Consider the following 18,256-nt stretch of genomic DNA (forward strand, 5'->3'; position numbering starts at 1 on the left):
CACATTAAATTAATGCACAGAAACTTCCTGCCTACTAGCCAGGAGACCTTTGTCTCTAATTTTGAAGAGAATAAAGCTTTCTTTTTCTCCTCTCAAATCCACTATTGCCTCATAAATTCTGATGAGAACAGACTACTTTTAAAATATTAAATGAGACAAATGTGAAAGCAACTATAACCACCTCTGGCCCACAAGAGATGAGCCCCATTACATGTTTTGTTTCTTTCTTATAGATGACTCGTCAATCTCAGTGCATAACTCCAAATAACTTAATTTCAAAGAAGTAACGCTCAACCCTGGGATGGTAATAAAAAAGGTGCCTATTGCTTAGGTACTTAGTAATTACTTGCTGATTTCCTATCCAAGACCTGTAGGGAAGCTGTAGGAGCTAAAGAGGAGTGTAGTGAGCCAGTCTCTCTTCCCTGTGATTGCTGAATGTGGCAAAAGCCATGGTGAGGCACTAACCTTCGGGCCAACAGCACCTCAGGCCACATGCAGGTCTATTCTAAGCTTCCTGGCTGGCTCTGAGACTCTGCTGGACTATTTCTGTGTTCCAACAGCTAACCTCCAATACCCTTAAGGTTTTATCATCTACCCACAAGAATACCAGGCCAATCTGATTAAGCACTTGCTCATTTCCAGGTTTATTCCAGGGCAAGAAAATGACTAAGTGTGAAGGGAACTGTCTTGGCATTTTTGGTATCACAGAAATCATACATGTAGACAAAATACGTATTTTTGCATAGCACTTTTTTTGTACCATACTATTTTTGAAAACCCTTCCTCTCTCCTGGCCATCCCCTCTCTACAACAATCCTGGGTTGTCTCAGGGCTACTTTTCTACATCTTCCAATGTTGAAGTGTCAACAGGTGTTCTGGCAGTCGGTGGAATCAGAGCAGCAAACCCAAGGACCTGCCCCTGCCCTGGCCATATGGTCATGTAATAACAAACAGCACTTTGAAGCAAGCCTATTGAGTGGCCAAATGGAGCTCCATCTAGAGACAGGAAGAAAGCCAGGCTGGGAGGGGAGACAAGGTTGAGATACTAAAGAATCTCCCCCAGGGGTACAAGCAGTTGGTTCCTCTGCAGAAGGACTATGACTTTGTTTATAATATACATATCACTGAATCATACAACTTTGCAGCTAGAAAACAAAACTTACACCTCTAAATGAGTTTATTTCACAGCTAGTACTTTGGGGAGCCTTTATTCTGATGCCAGAAATACCTTGGCATTGCTTTCAATACTCCTGACAAATTCTTGTGACTATATTTAGTGGTGGCAAATACCAATTTTTTAAGAGTGGGTGTTATTTTCAGAAATAGCCAGGTCATTCAGAACTAAGAATAATAATATGGGAAAATCAATGCTGTTTTGGTATAAAAACCAAGGTGCTGGTTATAGTAAAACAAGTTGGAGTGTCCTGTGCAGATCCAAAAACAATTTGAAAAGGTAATTTTAAAAGTGCTCTGAATAATGGCAATGTTGGTGTGGCATAAGGTACATGCTACCAAGGTGACAACTTTGAAGAGATCATTGATACGAATGTATACATTTCTGGAGTCTCATTACTCTATTTTCACAATCATTAGGAAAAAGTTTATAGACAACACCCAAGCCTAGTATAAACTTCATTTCTGAGTCCTCAGGCAGAAACTTGTGAAAATCCACTCTTAGCTTCAGTTAACTGGTCTCCATGTCTGCAAAGTAGGGGCTAAGAGGTAGTGACACTCCTCATGTAAATTAAACTGATATCCGAAGGTTCTAAGACTCTCCAGCCTACTAAAACTTATTAGTATCTAACTGTGGAACATATTGCACTTGGGGGTCTGGCTCTCCTACTTTCTAGGAATCCTAAATCTAAATAAGACAAACTGACCTGGAAATACATTTATAATATTAATAATAGCTAATACATATATAGCCCTTACTACCTGCTATGTACATTCTTAGCAGGATATATATCAACTCACTTAATACTACCCTGTGAATTACAACTGTTTTTATTCCTATCTTACATACGACAGAACTGAGCCAGGAAGAGGCTGCCCAAGACCATACAGCAAGCTGCAGAACTGAGACTGGAACCCAGGCAGTCTGGCTCCAGCTACGCTATTCCTCACTATGGCATACCATCCTATCCTGCCTCTATGAGACAAGAGAAAACGAGATACATAAACCAGATACTCAAGGGGAAAAAGGACAATGAACACTCACAAATTTATGCGAAGCTCATTTAGGAAGTAAAAAGAAGGGGCTGAAGTGAGGCAGACGGACCTGTGTAAACTGGGATGAAGGCCACATAGAGTAGCCACAAGCTCCAGGGGAGCCTGGGGCTGGAAAAAAATGCTCTCCTCTAATTTAGAGAACAGAGGAGGAGGCTGGAAGACCCTGGAGTTATGAAGAACCAGTTCCTGGCACTTTTGTGTCTATTAAGTTTTTCCTTTATTACATAAAAATCAGATAATGCAAGATTAATAAAAATAAAATTCCACAATACTGTTAACATAACACTTTTTATATCCAGCCCACATCACTCTGTGAACTTTATTGGCTAGTAAGCAGATATGCTTAACAAATCAGAGTAAACTCACTGTTTGACACTAGGCAGGGTAAGTGCAATGATCTACCTGATATCCTCTTCGAGGAAGCTTTCAGAAGTCTCAGCCTTTACGACTCAGTTCCCACACAGAGGGGATAAGTGTGGATGGAGGCAAGTGAAGAAGCCCTCGGGATGTCTTCTAACAACAGAATGGCAACGCCACCCCAAGCCTAACCTCATCTCACTAAGGCGGAAACTGATTCTTATGGAGCGGAAATGACTTGGACGCAAGTCCTCAGACTCCAAGTCCAGTGCTCCTTCCACTTCTGCAGGCTGCATTCTACCCTTTTCCTTGTAACCATTCAGGGCAAACGCGACAATAGTGAGTTCAAAGCCCTTCAGAGAACGTGAGCACACACCTTCTCTACAGGGAAAAGAATTCCTTCATCACAACTTCCTCTTGCTGCTGTTTACACCAGCCCCTCTCCTCGGGACCTGAGAGGTGTCCAGAAAATGCTAACAACCGAGTTAACGCTCCTCAAGTCCGCAAAGCATCAAATGAAAGAGGCTGCGGACACTCTCGGGCTGCCACGCCTTATATTCTAGGCCGGGGCGAAACGCAGCGCAGTTAGTTTCCCGCTGGGCTGGGAGCCGCCCTCGCAGCCTATCCTGCGAAGCCCGGCCATCCGGAGACGCGCGGGGGAGGCTCGGCCGCCAGGTCGCCTGTGCGCACGGCCACTCCCCCGCCGCGGTGCCAGGATTCGCGGAAGCCGGCCAGCGGGCGTGGTCGGTGCCCGGGGCCCCGCACCCGTGGGGATGCTGGGGCTGACCCAGGCGATTCCTCCCTCGTGGACCGCCGCCAACGCCGTCACCTCCGCCCGGTCCCGCCTCCCCCGGCTCCCAAACGCCGCGCACCCCACCTTCCACCCGGCGACAGGCGCGGTCACGTGAGGCGGGCCCGCGGAGCCAATGGGCCGCGCGCGCCGAATGGAAGGGATTGTCTGACCCCCATGACGTCACAAAGCTGGCGGGGAGCGCGCTGTTCTTCCGCCCCCGCCCCCGGCCGCGGGCCGCTCTCCTCGTCCCCGCCCACTCGCCAGTGCGCAGCCAATCGGGGGGCGGGAAGCTCTCCAGCCCCAACGTTCGGGCGGGGCAGGGTGGCGGCCCGGCGGGGCAGCGGCGCGGAGTGGGCCGGCCGGGGTCGAGGGGCCGCGCTCAGGGCAGTTGCACCCGGCTGCGTGGAAGGAGCACCGCGGAGTGCAGCCGCCTCGTCGTCGAGAAGGAGCGGCTCCTCCCCTGCCGTGCCCGGTTCGTATTCCGTACTCCTGGCCCCGAGCCGCCCGTCCGGAATCCTCCTCCACCCGCCCGAAGTTGTGCGGACGGCGCCCGGGGCGCGTGGGGAGCGGCGGCGCGGGCGTGCGGAGGGCGGGCCGGGGCGGAGGAGGGACGAGCGCCGGAGCGCCGGGTGCGCGGGGGCGTCGGGGCTGCGGGAGGGTGTGGCGGCCCCGGGGGAGCAGCCGCGGGGCGGGGGGCGGGCCCGCTGTCAGCGCCGGGAGCGCTGTGGGGACCCGCGGGAGGGGGACTCCGGGGAGAGGCGGCGCGGCGTCTCTGCCTGAGGGTCCCCCCTTACACACCGCGGGGTCAAGGGTGACCCTGCGGACAGGGACGGCCGCGGGCGGACCCCTGGTCTTCTGGAGGGAAGGCGGCGCCGCGTGGGGCCGGGCGGGGCGGGCCGCGAGCGGAGGATGCCGCGCTCAGGTGGGCTGCGTGCCTGGGCTGGATGGAGGGGCCGGTCCCGGGGCGCGTCTCTGCTCGCGTGTGGGCCCTCGCCGCCTCGCGCTGTGACTCTGCCTCTCCCGCGGGGTGGGGTGGTTTGGTTTCCTTCTTCTCCCCACCCCTTTCTCCCTCCTCCATCCTCTTCCCCCCTCCCAGCCCCATTCACTGGGCTGGAGCGAGACCTCGCCCCTCCTCTGCTCCCGCCTCCCCCGCCGCCGCCTCTTCTAATGAGCATCTCTGCCTTGCTTTCAATGGGCCGGTGCTGCTGTCGCTGCTGCTGCCCGCGCGGGTTGTGGATGTTGTCGGCTCCGTGTTGTGATGACAGGAGAATGTGTGTGTGTCCCGGGCCCAGACGAATTGGTAGGTATTCAGTTAACTACCTGCGTTGGGTACCCAGGAAGGATGATGACTGATTTTGTGTGTGGATGGTTTTAGGTGGGTCGCCGTGGAATTAAGGGGTGAGGTAGGTAGAAAAAGGGGACAAAGGCGTCCTGGACCGGGATAGCTTTGATGCCTTAGTGAGTGCGGTTCTCAGATAGGGACAAAGGAAACTAATCAAACAAATACTGGCTTGGGGCTTCGTGTCTTCCGAAGGAAACCTGTTTCTTCATTCGTGGAAAGATAACGGGAGCTGTGAAATGGCTAGGCATTTCCAGAAAACGGTAAAAAATCACGAAGAGTCTTTATGCATGGTGTTTAGTGCAATCAAATTAGGTACACTGAGGTTCCGGCACATTTAACGATTAGTATAGCATTATTTTCATTTACACCAAAAGCTTTGCAAAGCTAAAGAGCTCCAGAGTCAGTGCAGTAACAGAATTTTCTAATTAATTTGCTCCGTGGGTTTACTGATGAAGTGGAATCATTTCTTGGCACAGGCTCTGCCGAGCACATTAGTAAGAATGGATGGGTCTCTCTCCTGTTTCTGGTTGCAGCGCATCTTTCCTATTAGTCATTGGCAAAATCGGCCAAATCTGCTAAAATCGGCCAAATCCGACTAAGATGCTGCATATAACGTGGCTGAGTCTGCACCATGGGATAGGAACTTTTCAGTGAAAATGTGAATAGAAATAACTTGAAAATTTTACACTGCTCCAATTTACAACTGTACCGTGTCGCTGTTCTTATTGCCTGATCAAGAGCCTTGTGCTTCATTAATTTAGCAAGTTTATCAGTAAAAGTTTTGATCTCGTGGGCTTTTGTTGTCATTAAATCACAGGACATTCAGAAAGGTACTCAGAGTTTTTGAATGCTCGTGATTTATGAAAGCATTTGACTTCTAAGGGTATCTGGTCTGTTGGAGAGAATCTATCAGTTGTACTGTGGTGATGGAATGCTCATGAATCGCGGAGCAGGGTTTTCCTGAATTCCAACTTCCCTAAGAATTTGTCTTTTGAAGGCATGTTGGGAGTTGGGGGATTAGGATACAATCTCAGTCCATATGCTAAACTCCTAAGTAACTGAAAGATAACAGTTGATAAAATTCACTCTCGGCTTTTTTGTTTTTAATCTTGGGAACTTTCGCCTTGAAGGAAGAAGGTAGTGTATTATTTGAGTGCTTGCTGTTTGAATTGATGTATTATTCAGAGCATCTGCTGCATGAATCATTAGTTTTTTGGCCACAATATTTCATTCATTTTGCAGTTAACTAGAAAAACAGAAAAACTGTCAAAACAAAGGCATTTAAGGAAAGCACAGGTTTCCTGGACTTAGTTCTTGATTAGACGTCATATAACCAAACCCTGTTATGCGGCTATGAAATCCCCCACAACACACACACACACACACACACACACACACACACACACGTAGTACTTTGATTCAATCTGCATTCCATACAGAAACACACATTATTTTTTCCTAAGGTTCTTGAATTTTAATATAAGCACAAATCCAAACTTGTATAAAGTTATGGAGAAAATTTCTTTTCATTAACATTGGCATCTATTTACATTTTTAATAATAGAAAATCTTGATACAAAGCATGAAATGAGTTAATGTGCTTTCTGCATGCAAACCTCACAGAGATTTGGTTTATGTCTGGAAACCAGTGTCATGTGGCCCAGCATATGAGCCCATCTCCTGGCTCAGTCATGTACACTTAACCTTTGGATGACTTTCAGGTATTCAGTTTGAAGTGCTGTTATTTAAGTGGTTAGCCTTGATAGATTCCTGTTCTTCTGGAATTTCTATTTTTCATTAATAGTTATTTAGTTGTTGATCTTACTTCCAAAATTCTAATCCTTACCTTCTATTGCCTAATCTTATCTTCAGTTATGTAAACAAATCCCTTCTTAAATAGTGCAGTTAAAATAATGGTACTTGCTATCACTTGCAACAGGGGCTCTATATGACTGGTTTAAGTAGTGCTTATTACAGAAGCAAACAGGAATCCCTTCAGTGTTTGGTTTTCTCTGTTCTCTTACATCCCACTTACCACTTCTTCTCAAATTACTCTTCAAAAGAGGGTACATGAAAATAATGTAATGTATAGCTGACACTCTCGATATTTGTAATTTTTTTTTCGTAATGGGTTCAACCTTAGGACGGAATAGTTCATATTAAGACTCAAGTGGTTTTATTTTCCTTATTCCTTTTTGTTTATTGCATTTGTTCCTTATTTAAAGTATTTCTAAAACCTATTTCTTTATAGGCCAAATGAATACTTTGAGGCAATACCTCAAGAATTCAGGGGAAATATATGTTATTGAGGAAGAAGAGGGATTTTTTTTCTTGCATAAATTATCTGGATTAATAATACACATTCGTTAAATTTTCTAGATAAATGCCCAGTAAAATATGTTCAGTGTCATATAGTCAGTGATATGATTTTCTTATTCACTATTATATTTTTTATTCACTATTCTTATTCACTATTATAATGTTGTACTTTTTTTATCCAAACCTTAGACTATTAGACTATTATTTTCACTTTTTATTGCTTTCCGAGGGCAAGCAAATAGATACCCCCCTCTTTTTTTAATGTAAGAGAAAATATTTTCCTAGGGGTGAATTCTACTTGGGATTCATAATAGATGTAAGTAATATTTCTGTATCTTCCCCATATGGCTGGTAAACAGAGGAAAATGCTAGCAAGTAAATTAAATTCTAGAACTGAGACCATTTATGTTACTAACAAAGTTTTAGAGCTACTAAAATTCTTAAACATTTTTGTCATGAAGGATACAGTAAAATTAAACAATGAATAAATGAAACCTGCATTTGTATTTCAAAGCCTCTCTTCAACAGACACTTTTCACGAAGATGTGGAGTCCTAGAGGCGGCCTTAGACAGCATCTGCTCCCATGTGTTTACTTGCAGCTTAGAGAAGTGAGGCCCCAAGAGTTAAGCCAGCTTTTCCAGGATCATTTGGCAAGTTGGTGACAGACCTGTGTTCCTAAGCTTGCCAGATTGGCACAGTGGTCTAGAGAAGCATTGTTTGCAAGACTATCCACTTGGGTGCAGGAAGGGAATATTGAAATTTCTATTTTTATTCATTATGTAAAGTTTTTTCTGTATAAATTATAATGAACATTATATTAATACAGTAGCGTATGTGTATAAGTTACAAAATAGTTCATGAATATGCATGTGTTGGGGATGTATCCTAACACTTTTTTGGTGATGGCCATGTGTAATCAGATGCTAAAAATTGCTAGAAACAGGGTCTTTGTAAATGGGAGAAATCCCTGTGCGATAGGAAATCTAAGGCCGTTGTTAAGGACAGAGAGGGAGAAGGGTGATTGGCCAGGTAGACTGCCACTGCATCGCGTTATATAACCGTCGTCTCCTCAGCTTCCCCAGCCAAGTCTGTTGTACATTCTGCACACTCGGTGCTGCACACAGCGCTGTGAAGAAAAGAGAAGAGTAGAACCAGATTACAGTTCAGTCCTGGCTTCATAAATGATTGGGAGCTGTGCCTAGCAGAATCTACCCTGTAGAAATAGCACATCATAGCTGGATAAAATATACTGCCTCCCAGCACTGGGTTTATTTTAGCATGTAGATTCACCTGCTAACTATTTGTTATAAAAGGAAAGATAGATGAAGTAGTCTGAAATGTAACTCTTTTCTTTTGTGTGTGTCTGTGTGATTTTGCTGTCCAGGAATCCCAGTCAGAAGTTCTGGCCTGCCACTCATCTCTGATGCGATGCCAGCACCAACTCAACTGCTTTTTCCTCTGATCCGTAACTGTGAACTGAGCAGAATCTATGGCACTGCATGTTACTGCCACCACAAACATCTCTGCTGTTCATCTCCTTACCTTCCTCAGAGTCGCCTGAGATACACACCCCACCCTGCATATGCTACCTTTTGCCGGCCAAAGGAGAACTGGTGGCAGTACAGCCAAGGAAGGAGATATGCTTCCACACCACAGAAATTTTACCTCACTCCTCCTCAAGTCAACAGCATCCTGAAAGCTAATGAATATAGTTTCAAAGTGCCAGAATTTGATGGCAAAAATGTCAGTTCTGTCCTTGGATTTGACAGCAATCAGCTGCCTGCAAATGCACCCATCGAGGACCGGAGAAGTGCGGCAACCTGCTTGCAGACCAGAGGGATGCTTTTGGGGGTTTTTGACGGCCATGCAGGCTGTGCTTGTTCCCAGGCAGTCAGTGAAAGACTCTTTTATTATATTGCTGTCTCTTTGTTACCCCATGAGACTTTGCTAGAGATTGAAAATGCAGTGGAGAGTGGTCGGGCACTGCTACCCATTCTCCAGTGGCACAAGCACCCCAATGATTACTTCAGTAAGGAGGCGTCCAAATTGTATTTTAACAGCCTGAGGACTTACTGGCAGGAGCTTATAGACCTCAACACTGGGGAGTCACCTGATATTGATGTTAAGGAGGCTTTAATTAATGCTTTCAAGAGGCTTGATAATGACATTTCATTGGAGGCTCAAGTTGGCGATCCCAATTCTTTCCTCAACTACCTGGTGCTTCGAGTGGCATTTTCTGGGGCCACCGCTTGTGTGGCCCATGTGGATGGTGTTGACCTTCATGTGGCCAATACCGGTGATAGCAGAGCCATGCTGGGTGTACAGGAAGAGGACGGCTCTTGGTCGGCAGTCACTCTCTCTAACGACCACAATGCTCAGAATGAAAGAGAACTGGAACGGCTGAAATTGGAACACCCGAAGAATGAGGCCAAGAGTGTGGTGAAACAAGATCGGCTGCTTGGCTTGCTGATGCCTTTTAGGGCTTTTGGAGATGTCAAGTTCAAATGGAGCATTGACCTTCAAAAGAGAGTGATAGAATCTGGCCCAGACCAGTTGAATGACAATGAATATACCAAGTTTATCCCTCCTAATTATTACACACCTCCTTATCTCACTGCTGAGCCAGAGGTAACTTACCACCGATTAAGGCCACAGGATAAGTTTCTGGTGTTGGCTACTGATGGGTTGTGGGAGACAATGCATAGGCAGGATGTGGTCAGGATTGTGGGTGAGTACCTAACAGGCATGCATCACCAACAGCCGATAGCTGTTGGTGGCTACAAGGTGACTTTGGGACAGATGCATGGCCTTTTAACAGAAAGGAGAGCCAAGATGTCCTCGGTATTTGAGGATCAGAATGCAGCAACCCATCTCATTCGCCACGCTGTGGGCAACAATGAGTTTGGGGCTGTTGATCACGAGCGCCTCTCCAAAATGCTTAGTCTTCCTGAAGAACTTGCTCGGATGTACAGAGATGACATTACAATTATTGTAGTTCAGTTCAATTCTCATGTTGTAGGGGCCTATCAAAACCAGGAATAGTGGGTGGATCTTACCCTGGCAATTCTCAAATGAAATAGATGTAAAGGGCAGATAGATTTTTAAAAGGCACTAATACAGTAAACATTTCCAGTGGGTCATTCTGAGCATTTACCCATTTGATACTCTAGCTTGTCAAGTGCTCCAGATAGACTTTGCAGCAGGGTGGTGGGATCACAGGAGTCTCCTGCCTAGCTCGGATCTCGCGACGCCTGCACTTGAGGCAAGTCAGCTCCTTGTTGCAGATGTCTTGTGACATTGGCTTCTTTTATCCACCTGAGAAAATCAGAATGACCTGGCAAATAGAATCTCGAACGGGCCGAAATGCTGGACGTATTCTTTCGGTAAAAGGGAAGAAACGCTACTGTTCACACCTGCAGACCCTTTTTGTCACTAAGATTCCAGTGTACCTGAGAACATTTATTTATTGCATGATTTCCTAGATATACAATCTATGCATTATTCATATAAATTTATTTAACCTGAAGTGGTTTTCAAATCCAGTACTTTAAGCCATAAATGACAGAGAACTAAGCAACCTCCCTTCCCCACCCCTGCGTACCTGATGTAATGGAAACATTTTCTATTTTGTCACTCGCTTGAAGACAATAAACGTTTTTAGTTTTATCTACTCTTACAATGATGTTAAAAAAAGAAAAAAGATGGGCCGGCCCCATGGCTTAGCGGTTAAGTGTGCGCGCTCCGCTACTGGCGGCCCGGGTTCGGATCCCAGGCGCGCACCGAGGCACCACTTCTCCAGCCATGCTGAGGCCGCGTCCCACATACATCAACTAGAAGGATGTGCAGCTATGACATACAACTATCTACTGGGGCTTTGGGGAAAAAGAAAGAAAGAAAGAAAATTAAAAAAAAAGGAAAAAGAATTCTTTTAGTTTGTATTAATGAAAAGCTTTATTTAGTTTGAAATAAAAAGATCCAGAATAAAAAGAAGAGACTGATAATATTCAGTTACTGTCATCTGTAGCGACCAGCACATCACTCTTATCATGTAATCTCCAAAGGCTCGGCATGCTGTAAGTGTGTGGTGGGTAGACTGCTGCCGGGAAATCATACTTCTAATTTAGTAATGATAAGAATTTTCATCACTTTTGGAGTTTTAAGGATGACATATATAAAATAAGTTTAAATATCAATTCAGGGAGTAAGGTTTAATGTTACTGGTGTTGAGATGGGGGAAGAAGTTTTTGGTTTTCCCCCACTTAGACATAGGTCAATTAAAATATTTGATTTCAAAATTACTAAATGCTTTAAACATTGTAGCTTAGGAATGTTATATGCTATATACATGAGAAATTTTAAAAGGTAATTTGTGCATGCCTGATGCTTATTTAGTAGAACACTTAGTAGCATCAAGTGTTGTTTGCAGCAGTCTCCGCAATTATATGCAGTCACTTCTAATGATGTATCAAAGTAAATGAAAATAAATATATACCACTTGGCTTTTTGGGAGCTTATGTGATATGCATCAAATGGCATTTTGTTCTTGTGTTTAATGGTGATCTGTGTATAGCTGTGCATATGTTTTCATCATTTATTCTATCATCATTAAAAGAAGGGTTATAACTATGTTTGAGATTCACATAGATTTTAATATAACCCGTGATCAGCTTTCCCTTGAGTAATTTAGTTGAGGGGTCTGTAGAAGTCTTTTTGGATTTCTGTAGAATATGAACTAGATGTTCAAGGACTCCCTTTGGACTATGGACACTAAAGTGATATAGAACTGACTGCAAAACTTGTTCCAGTTGAAAAATAGACTCAGGAAGATTGCAGCTTGGAACATCATAGAATGTTTGTTTTCTGAGGTCTTTTTTTTTCCCCTTAAGTCAGTTTGGACTTTTCTTCCAGGCAGCATTTTGGAGGGGGGAAGGCTGTACTATATATTTATTTCTAAATGATTTGACAGAGACTTCATCTTTTAATGAAATATATATAGACTGCAGTAGCAATTAAAACCCATTTTCAGGCTACTATTTGAATTTCTTTTGAACACTATCACGGAAGAGTTCTATCTTATTATATACTTAATAAAATCTTGTTTCCATATAGTATTTAGTTTCGTGTGGTCATGATCAAGGTGGTAATTCTTATTATTACACAAGAAACTTGGTCTGCAGTCCAAAAACCAGTCTACTCTCTGTAGAAATGAAAATGTAGTGTGGAGTTATCATTGTGGAAGTGAAAACAATTGGATGTTAGAAATCTGAATGTACTATCATCTAAAAGCGGTTGTGATTTTATTGTAATTGGTTGTCACTGTGATGCGATATCTAGAATTAAAGAATACATGTAAACTTTCATGGTATTTAGCCTTTCTTAAACTTTTTTATTTAAATTTTCTAACATCTGTATCAACTTCTGTATTTCTGTTTATTCAGTGGCTGATGATATTTATGGTACGCCCGTAACTGGTTAAATGGAATGGTGGTGTGGTACACAGTACTTGGTAGAAAAACTGTCTTATAAAGGATGTATCTGTGTGAAGACGTGTGGAAGGTTTATAATGTAGAGAGTGGTCAGAGAAATGCCCACGGTGAATTAAAGCTCATGTTTGCTTTCTGAATGGCCTGCGTTGGTTTTTAATAATAGTTAAATTCATTAGATGCTTTCTGCAGTGATAGATTATACTTTAAGATCCAGTAGATAAGTAGTACTTTTTTTAAAAAAAAAGTATAATTTACATTCAATAAAATCACACAGATTTTAAATATGTAGTTTGAGATTTGGTAACCACAACCCCAATAAAGGTATAGAACTTTTCCATTACTCCAGAAAATTCCCTCATGCCCCTTTTCAGTTAATCTCTCCCTGGGTAACTACTGTTCTGATTTCCATCACCATAGATTAGTGTTGCTTGCTCTGGAAATTCATACACATGAAATCATATAATACGTACTCTTTTGTGTCTGATTTTTGTTCAATTTTTTGAGATACATTTATGTTGTGAGTGTATTCACAGTCTCTTCCTTATTACCAAGTAACATTCCGTTGTGTGAATATATCACAGTTTATGTATTGTTGATGGGCGTTGTTAGCCCCCTCGCCCTCCCCTTTTAAAGCTAACTTTTAGATGAGCAATTCTCAGAAACCCTGTTTGGTTGAAGAGTGGGTTATTGTTAGTTTTGTCCTTGGGTATAGCAAGAGGGTCTAGGTAACTGTTATCCTTAATCTGTAAATTAACATACCTTAGTTCTGACCTTTTTCATAAATAATAAAACAATTGCCATTCAGTATAGAATTTTTCAGATCTTCGGAAGCTGAGTCCTGCACAAGCTGGGTAAATGAAGACGTCTCAGTGGCTTCTGAGCTTGTTACAATGTGAGGAGCATTTCCTTTGTTCCTTTCAGAGTTTACTTTGAAAGCCAAGCGTAATCCTATTAAATCCTGTCTGCCCAGTTCTCGCGGCAAAATTTATACCTTGGATCCTTAGCAATATACAGCATTGTTTTGTACATAGCTCTCAAATTACAAGTCGTCTAAGTGAATATATAAAGAATGATGAAATTCATGCATTTCATGTGCCATTAATAATGATTATCCAAGGCACATATTTTAAGGACCACACAATTTAGGCTCAATTATTTAGCCAATATTTAGGTTCATAAAGTATGCCCATGCCTGGTTTTAAATTGTTCTAATAATTTTTGAACTTTATCTTGTTTATCCGTCAAATTTTTCAGCTTTTTGAGGGTAGGACCCATGGGTTTTCTCTTTTTTTTTTTTTTTTTTTTTTTTTTTTGTGAGGAGATCAGCCCTGAGCTAACATCCGCCAATCCTCCTCTTTTTTTGCTGAGGAAGACGGCCCTGGGCTAACATCGGTGCCTATCTTCCTCCACTTTATATGGGACGCCGCCACAGCATGGCTTACCAAGCAGTGCGTCGGTGCGCGCCCGGGATCCGAACCAGCGAACCCCGGGCCGCCGCAGCGGAGCGCGCGCACTTAACCGCTTGCGCCACCGGGCCGGCCCCGGTTTTCTCTTTTTTGAGCCAACACGATATTGAATTAAAAATGTTCAGCGTTCACTTTATTTTATGTTAGAGACATACAATTTAAAAAACCTAAGTGAACTGTAAGTTCTTTCCTTCATTCATCACAAGTTATCTCACTCCAGATGCAGAGAAGAAATTTACTCACGTAGCTATAGTTTCATTTTATAGTTAAGGTTCATTGATTTCTGTAACTTGAACTAGTTTCCTATCGCAAAGAACTAATATTTAAAAGAAAAATTTTAAGTACTAATATACAAATTGGCCCCTTCACAGGTTTAGCCCGCCAGGGGAGATGGCTTCCTCTGATTTCGTTGGGAGAGACCTCAAAGTCACTTCCCATCTCCTAGTAAAATTTTGCTAAATGGCCCCCATCCAACCCTTGACCCATAGAAGCTCATTATGCGCAGAATGGGAGAAGTCCTTTGAGGGCCCACCAAGAACTGTAGCTGCTGTTTGGAAGTATCTGGCACCGAGCTCAAAAAGCATTGAGTATTTATTTCATCTCAGTTCACCTTCCTGCCCCAAGAGGTGGAGGGGGGAGTGTTCCATCTAAGACCTGACCTGCAGTCGCATTTCTCTGCTTTCCTAAGCCTTACCTGCTTATTGACTGACTTGCTGCCTGCAGCACACGCTCCACCAAACTGCACAACTTCTACTACAGTGCAAGGAGGTTAGTGATCACATTCAGCCTTTCAGAAATCTCAAACTTTGGGCGCTGAGCAACAAACTAGCAGCCAAGAGTCAAAGAACCAAAGATTTTATCTCACCGGTGATTAATCAGTGTGCCTCCTTGAAGGACAGGAACAGTTTGATTGGCCGGCAGTGTTGACTCGGAGACCAGCCTTCTAGCGTGAAAGCTGAGAAGGACAGGAAATGTGATGAGAGACCTAAGAGGAGAAGAAAGAAAGGCAAGAGAAGGAAGAGAATGGTGTCGGCAGTCTCTGTGGTGATTAGAGGCAGTACTGGGGGCAGGGGGCATCAGATCCTCTGACACATTGGACCAGTGACAGAGACGAAGGCAAAGCAGAGGAAAGACGGCAGCGAGCTGAAGAACGGTGAGGTAAAGGGTTTTAAAAAACATTTTTAAGCCCTTATGAAATCGTGTGTTTTATGCTGGGGCAGCAACAGTTGGAATGCAAAACGGTTTCCATTAGCATAGCCATTTTGTCTGGGCTCATTAGATAAGAGTTTTAACCTAAAAATAAAGAGCCAAAATGAGAGGCAGAGAGACATTTATTTTGGGCTCAAAGAATTGCAATTCACGGAGCACAAATGCAGGTAGAAACCCAAATGGTGTCCCAATTACAGGAGAGGGGCTCAGGGTTTTTATGGGGAAAAAGAGGAAGATGAGGTGAGTTGTATTAGAGAAGAGTTCATTGGTGCTAAATGAGGTAAGGCTAGACTTGTACTTCATTGATTGGTTAGTGATTCATTGGTTATCAAAAGTACAATTTCATCACTCCTTACCCACAGGATGTCCTGACTTCTTGAAATGTTGGTGGTTTGGTCCAGTTTGGAAGATAAAAGATACGCAAGGCAATTCCTTTGAAATGGCTACTCTGGCTCCATTTTAATATAGCTCCACTCATGTCATCTTTCACAAGGGAAAAAGGAAAGTCTTTGAAACTGACCATATGGAAAGGGATCTGTGGTGCCCAGATGGACAGTTTTCTCAAAAGAACTTTGCTTAGAAATTATTTTTTCTTGCGCCAAACCTGGGGGCAGGTTAAACAGTCTAATTTACCTGATGAAAACGGAGACTATTTTCAGACTGAAATTAGAGCCCCAGTATCAGGAGAAAGAGAGCTGTGAGACTGAGCAGACCAAAGAGAGCACATTACTAAAGTAAGGCCTGTCGACGATGAAGTCAGATCCCTGTGGCTCTTGCTTAGAGGGGCTACAATGGCATCAGGTATAACCAGAGTGCGCACTGACCTCGCAGCATAGTAATACTAATAGTAACCACTACTGTTTCTTGAGCACTTGCTATGTGCCAGGTCCCGTGGAAAGTACAGTGTATACATTTTCTCAACTAATCCTTATGCTGCCTAGTCTCTGTTTGGCCCCTCGACCCCTTCTCTAAGCCATCTCTGCCCTGCTCTGTGTGCTAGGAAGCTGAACCCTGCAGGCCGCACCTCCCAGTCTTGCTCGCCTCCTGACTGCCGTTTCTGTCCAATGGATAACACCGGCAGGTGATTGGAAGTGGGGATGGGAGAGACGTTGGGATAATTCTTTTTCATTCCCTCCGTGCTTCAGGCTGCGTCTTCAGCTTTAGCAGTGTCCCTCCACCCTATAGCGCCCTGTACCCCCCCACCACCCCGCCATGATTCCAGTTCTCAGCGGGTTCAGGTAACTGTTTCCCCCTTTGTCCTTTCAGCCAAGGGATAGTAATGGCTTCCTACTGTGGCTAGTCTCTGGGTGCCTCGCTAACCCTTGTTTGTTCTCTCATCGTTGCTTACACTTCTGTAAGTAATCTATTCATTTGAACAACCTGGGGTGAAATCAGTTTCCTGCCGGGACCTGACCCATATAGTCCTCAAAACAAGCTGAAGTATTATTCCCCCTATTTTCCCAGGCACTAAGAAGCTAGGTCACTCTTCCAACATCATACACCAAACAAACCCATATCTGTATATTTCAAAACCTACATGTTTAATCACCGCATCACACAGCCTGGCTTCTCCGTATAACCGGAATGAGCCCTTCGGAATCGAGAAGACCTGAGGACTGTCAATTGGCCAGTAAGCAAGTGACCCCTTGAGAAGCAAAGGCAAAGATACTCAGAAGAAGCAGTAAAGATTGATGTAGCCCAGCATTTGGTCTAGCACGTAGGGAATGGAGCCACCCACGGATGGATGGGGTGCACCAAGTGAGTCCATAAACAGAACTGTGGTGTTACAGGTTAGAACCAGAGGTGTCTGTCACTTAGCAGTGCATTGCAGTGTCTGGGCATGTGGTTTCTCAGTTCCCCCATTCATTCATTGAAATATTTATTGAAAATTTATTATAGTCTAGGCACTGAGGATAGGTATTGGGGTAAAAGTACAGTCTGCCTTCAAGCAGCTCACTGTTTGGGAAGATGCATGTGTAAAAAAAATAATTACCATTAAGTAATTAAGAATGGTTCAGAAATTGAAACAAGTACAAATTCCAGGGGTAATCCAGAAAAGAGAGTGATTAACTCTGTTGTGTTAACAGAGTTAACAGGGACAAGGCGGGCCTTGGAGAGTCAGGGAAATTTCGTTAGAAAAGGCAATGCTTGAGCAGAGATTTAAAGGATGAAAAGAAGTTCGCTAGGTAGAAAAGGACCCGGGAATGACATTCCTGGAAAAAGGAGAGCATATGTCAAGGCACAGAAACATGAAACCATGCTGTGTGTTTGAAGATCTCTTGACCTTTTATGTAACTAGAACATGCACTTTGAGAGGGACCCATGGTGGGAGATGAGGTAGAAAGACAGGAATGGCAGAAAAGAGCCATAAGTAAATACAGCGGCTGCAGCACCCTTGCAGCCAGCATTCCTTTAAAGACAGAACTACTTGAGAAGGCAAAGACTGGCCAAGATAATCATGCGATGCAAGAGTTGGTGGGGACAGGGGTGGCAGGAAGACGTACAAAACAACATCAGCCAAAGCCATGCCAGGCCAAGATCTGGCTTCTAGCCACTTGTAGGTGGGAAACTTGACTAATTCTAAAAGAAGAAGGATTGGTGGTTAGCAAGAGAACATCTGTGTGATTTATGTATTGACATTAGTCATTCATGTGTCTATAGTCACATTGAGTAATCTGGTATGTAAATGTAGTATGTTTAGTTCAAATACAGTCATATTGTTGTTCCTTTCAATTCCTTATACCAAGGATAACTGGATAGCAGGATAACTGAACCCTGGTCAGGTATGAGGCAACTTGACAACTGAACTTGAGTGACCTAACCAGTCATTCTTTAAAGTCTTGGACCATTATACCCAAATTGAATTGCTAGCCACCAGTTGGTTCGGTCCAAGCTAGCAAGGGGTTTTTGGACTTCTTCATTGTTTTAGGGACTTAAGGCATGTGGTAACCAGCTTCCAAGATGGCTCCCAGTGATCCCTGCCTCCTGGTATTTATCTGCTCCCGGGAATGGTTTGTGTGGCCCACAGAACACAGCAGATATGATGGCTGTCCC

The 18,256-nt window shown here is 43.9% G+C and overlaps 1 protein-coding gene across 2 annotated transcripts; it reads left to right on the top strand.

Annotated features, from left to right (window-relative positions):
• The first annotated feature begins 3,715 nt into the window (after nt 1–3,715).
• On the top strand, nt 3,716–12,996 carry PDP1 (pyruvate dehydrogenase phosphatase catalytic subunit 1). 2 transcript variants are annotated; one of them, XM_058564610.1, is made up of 3 exons: nt 3,779–3,851; nt 4,645–4,679; nt 8,426–12,996. In XM_058564610.1, exons 2-3 carry the CDS (start codon nt 4,649–4,651, stop codon nt 10,081–10,083), a joined length of 1,689 nt encoding a protein of 562 aa, XP_058420593.1. In that variant the 5' UTR covers nt 3,779–3,851; nt 4,645–4,648; the 3' UTR covers nt 10,084–12,996. The 2 variants fall into 2 exon arrangements, with proteins under 2 accessions (XP_058420592.1, XP_058420593.1); XM_058564609.1 differs by lacking the exon at nt 4,645–4,679 and having other exon boundaries at nt 3,716–3,851.
• The last annotated feature ends 5,260 nt before the right edge of the window (nt 12,997–18,256 follow it).

This window comes from Diceros bicornis, chromosome 21 (assembly GCF_020826845.1).
Source record: "Diceros bicornis minor isolate mBicDic1 chromosome 21, mDicBic1.mat.cur, whole genome shotgun sequence".
Classification (NCBI taxonomy): Eukaryota; Metazoa; Chordata; class Mammalia; order Perissodactyla; family Rhinocerotidae; genus Diceros; species Diceros bicornis.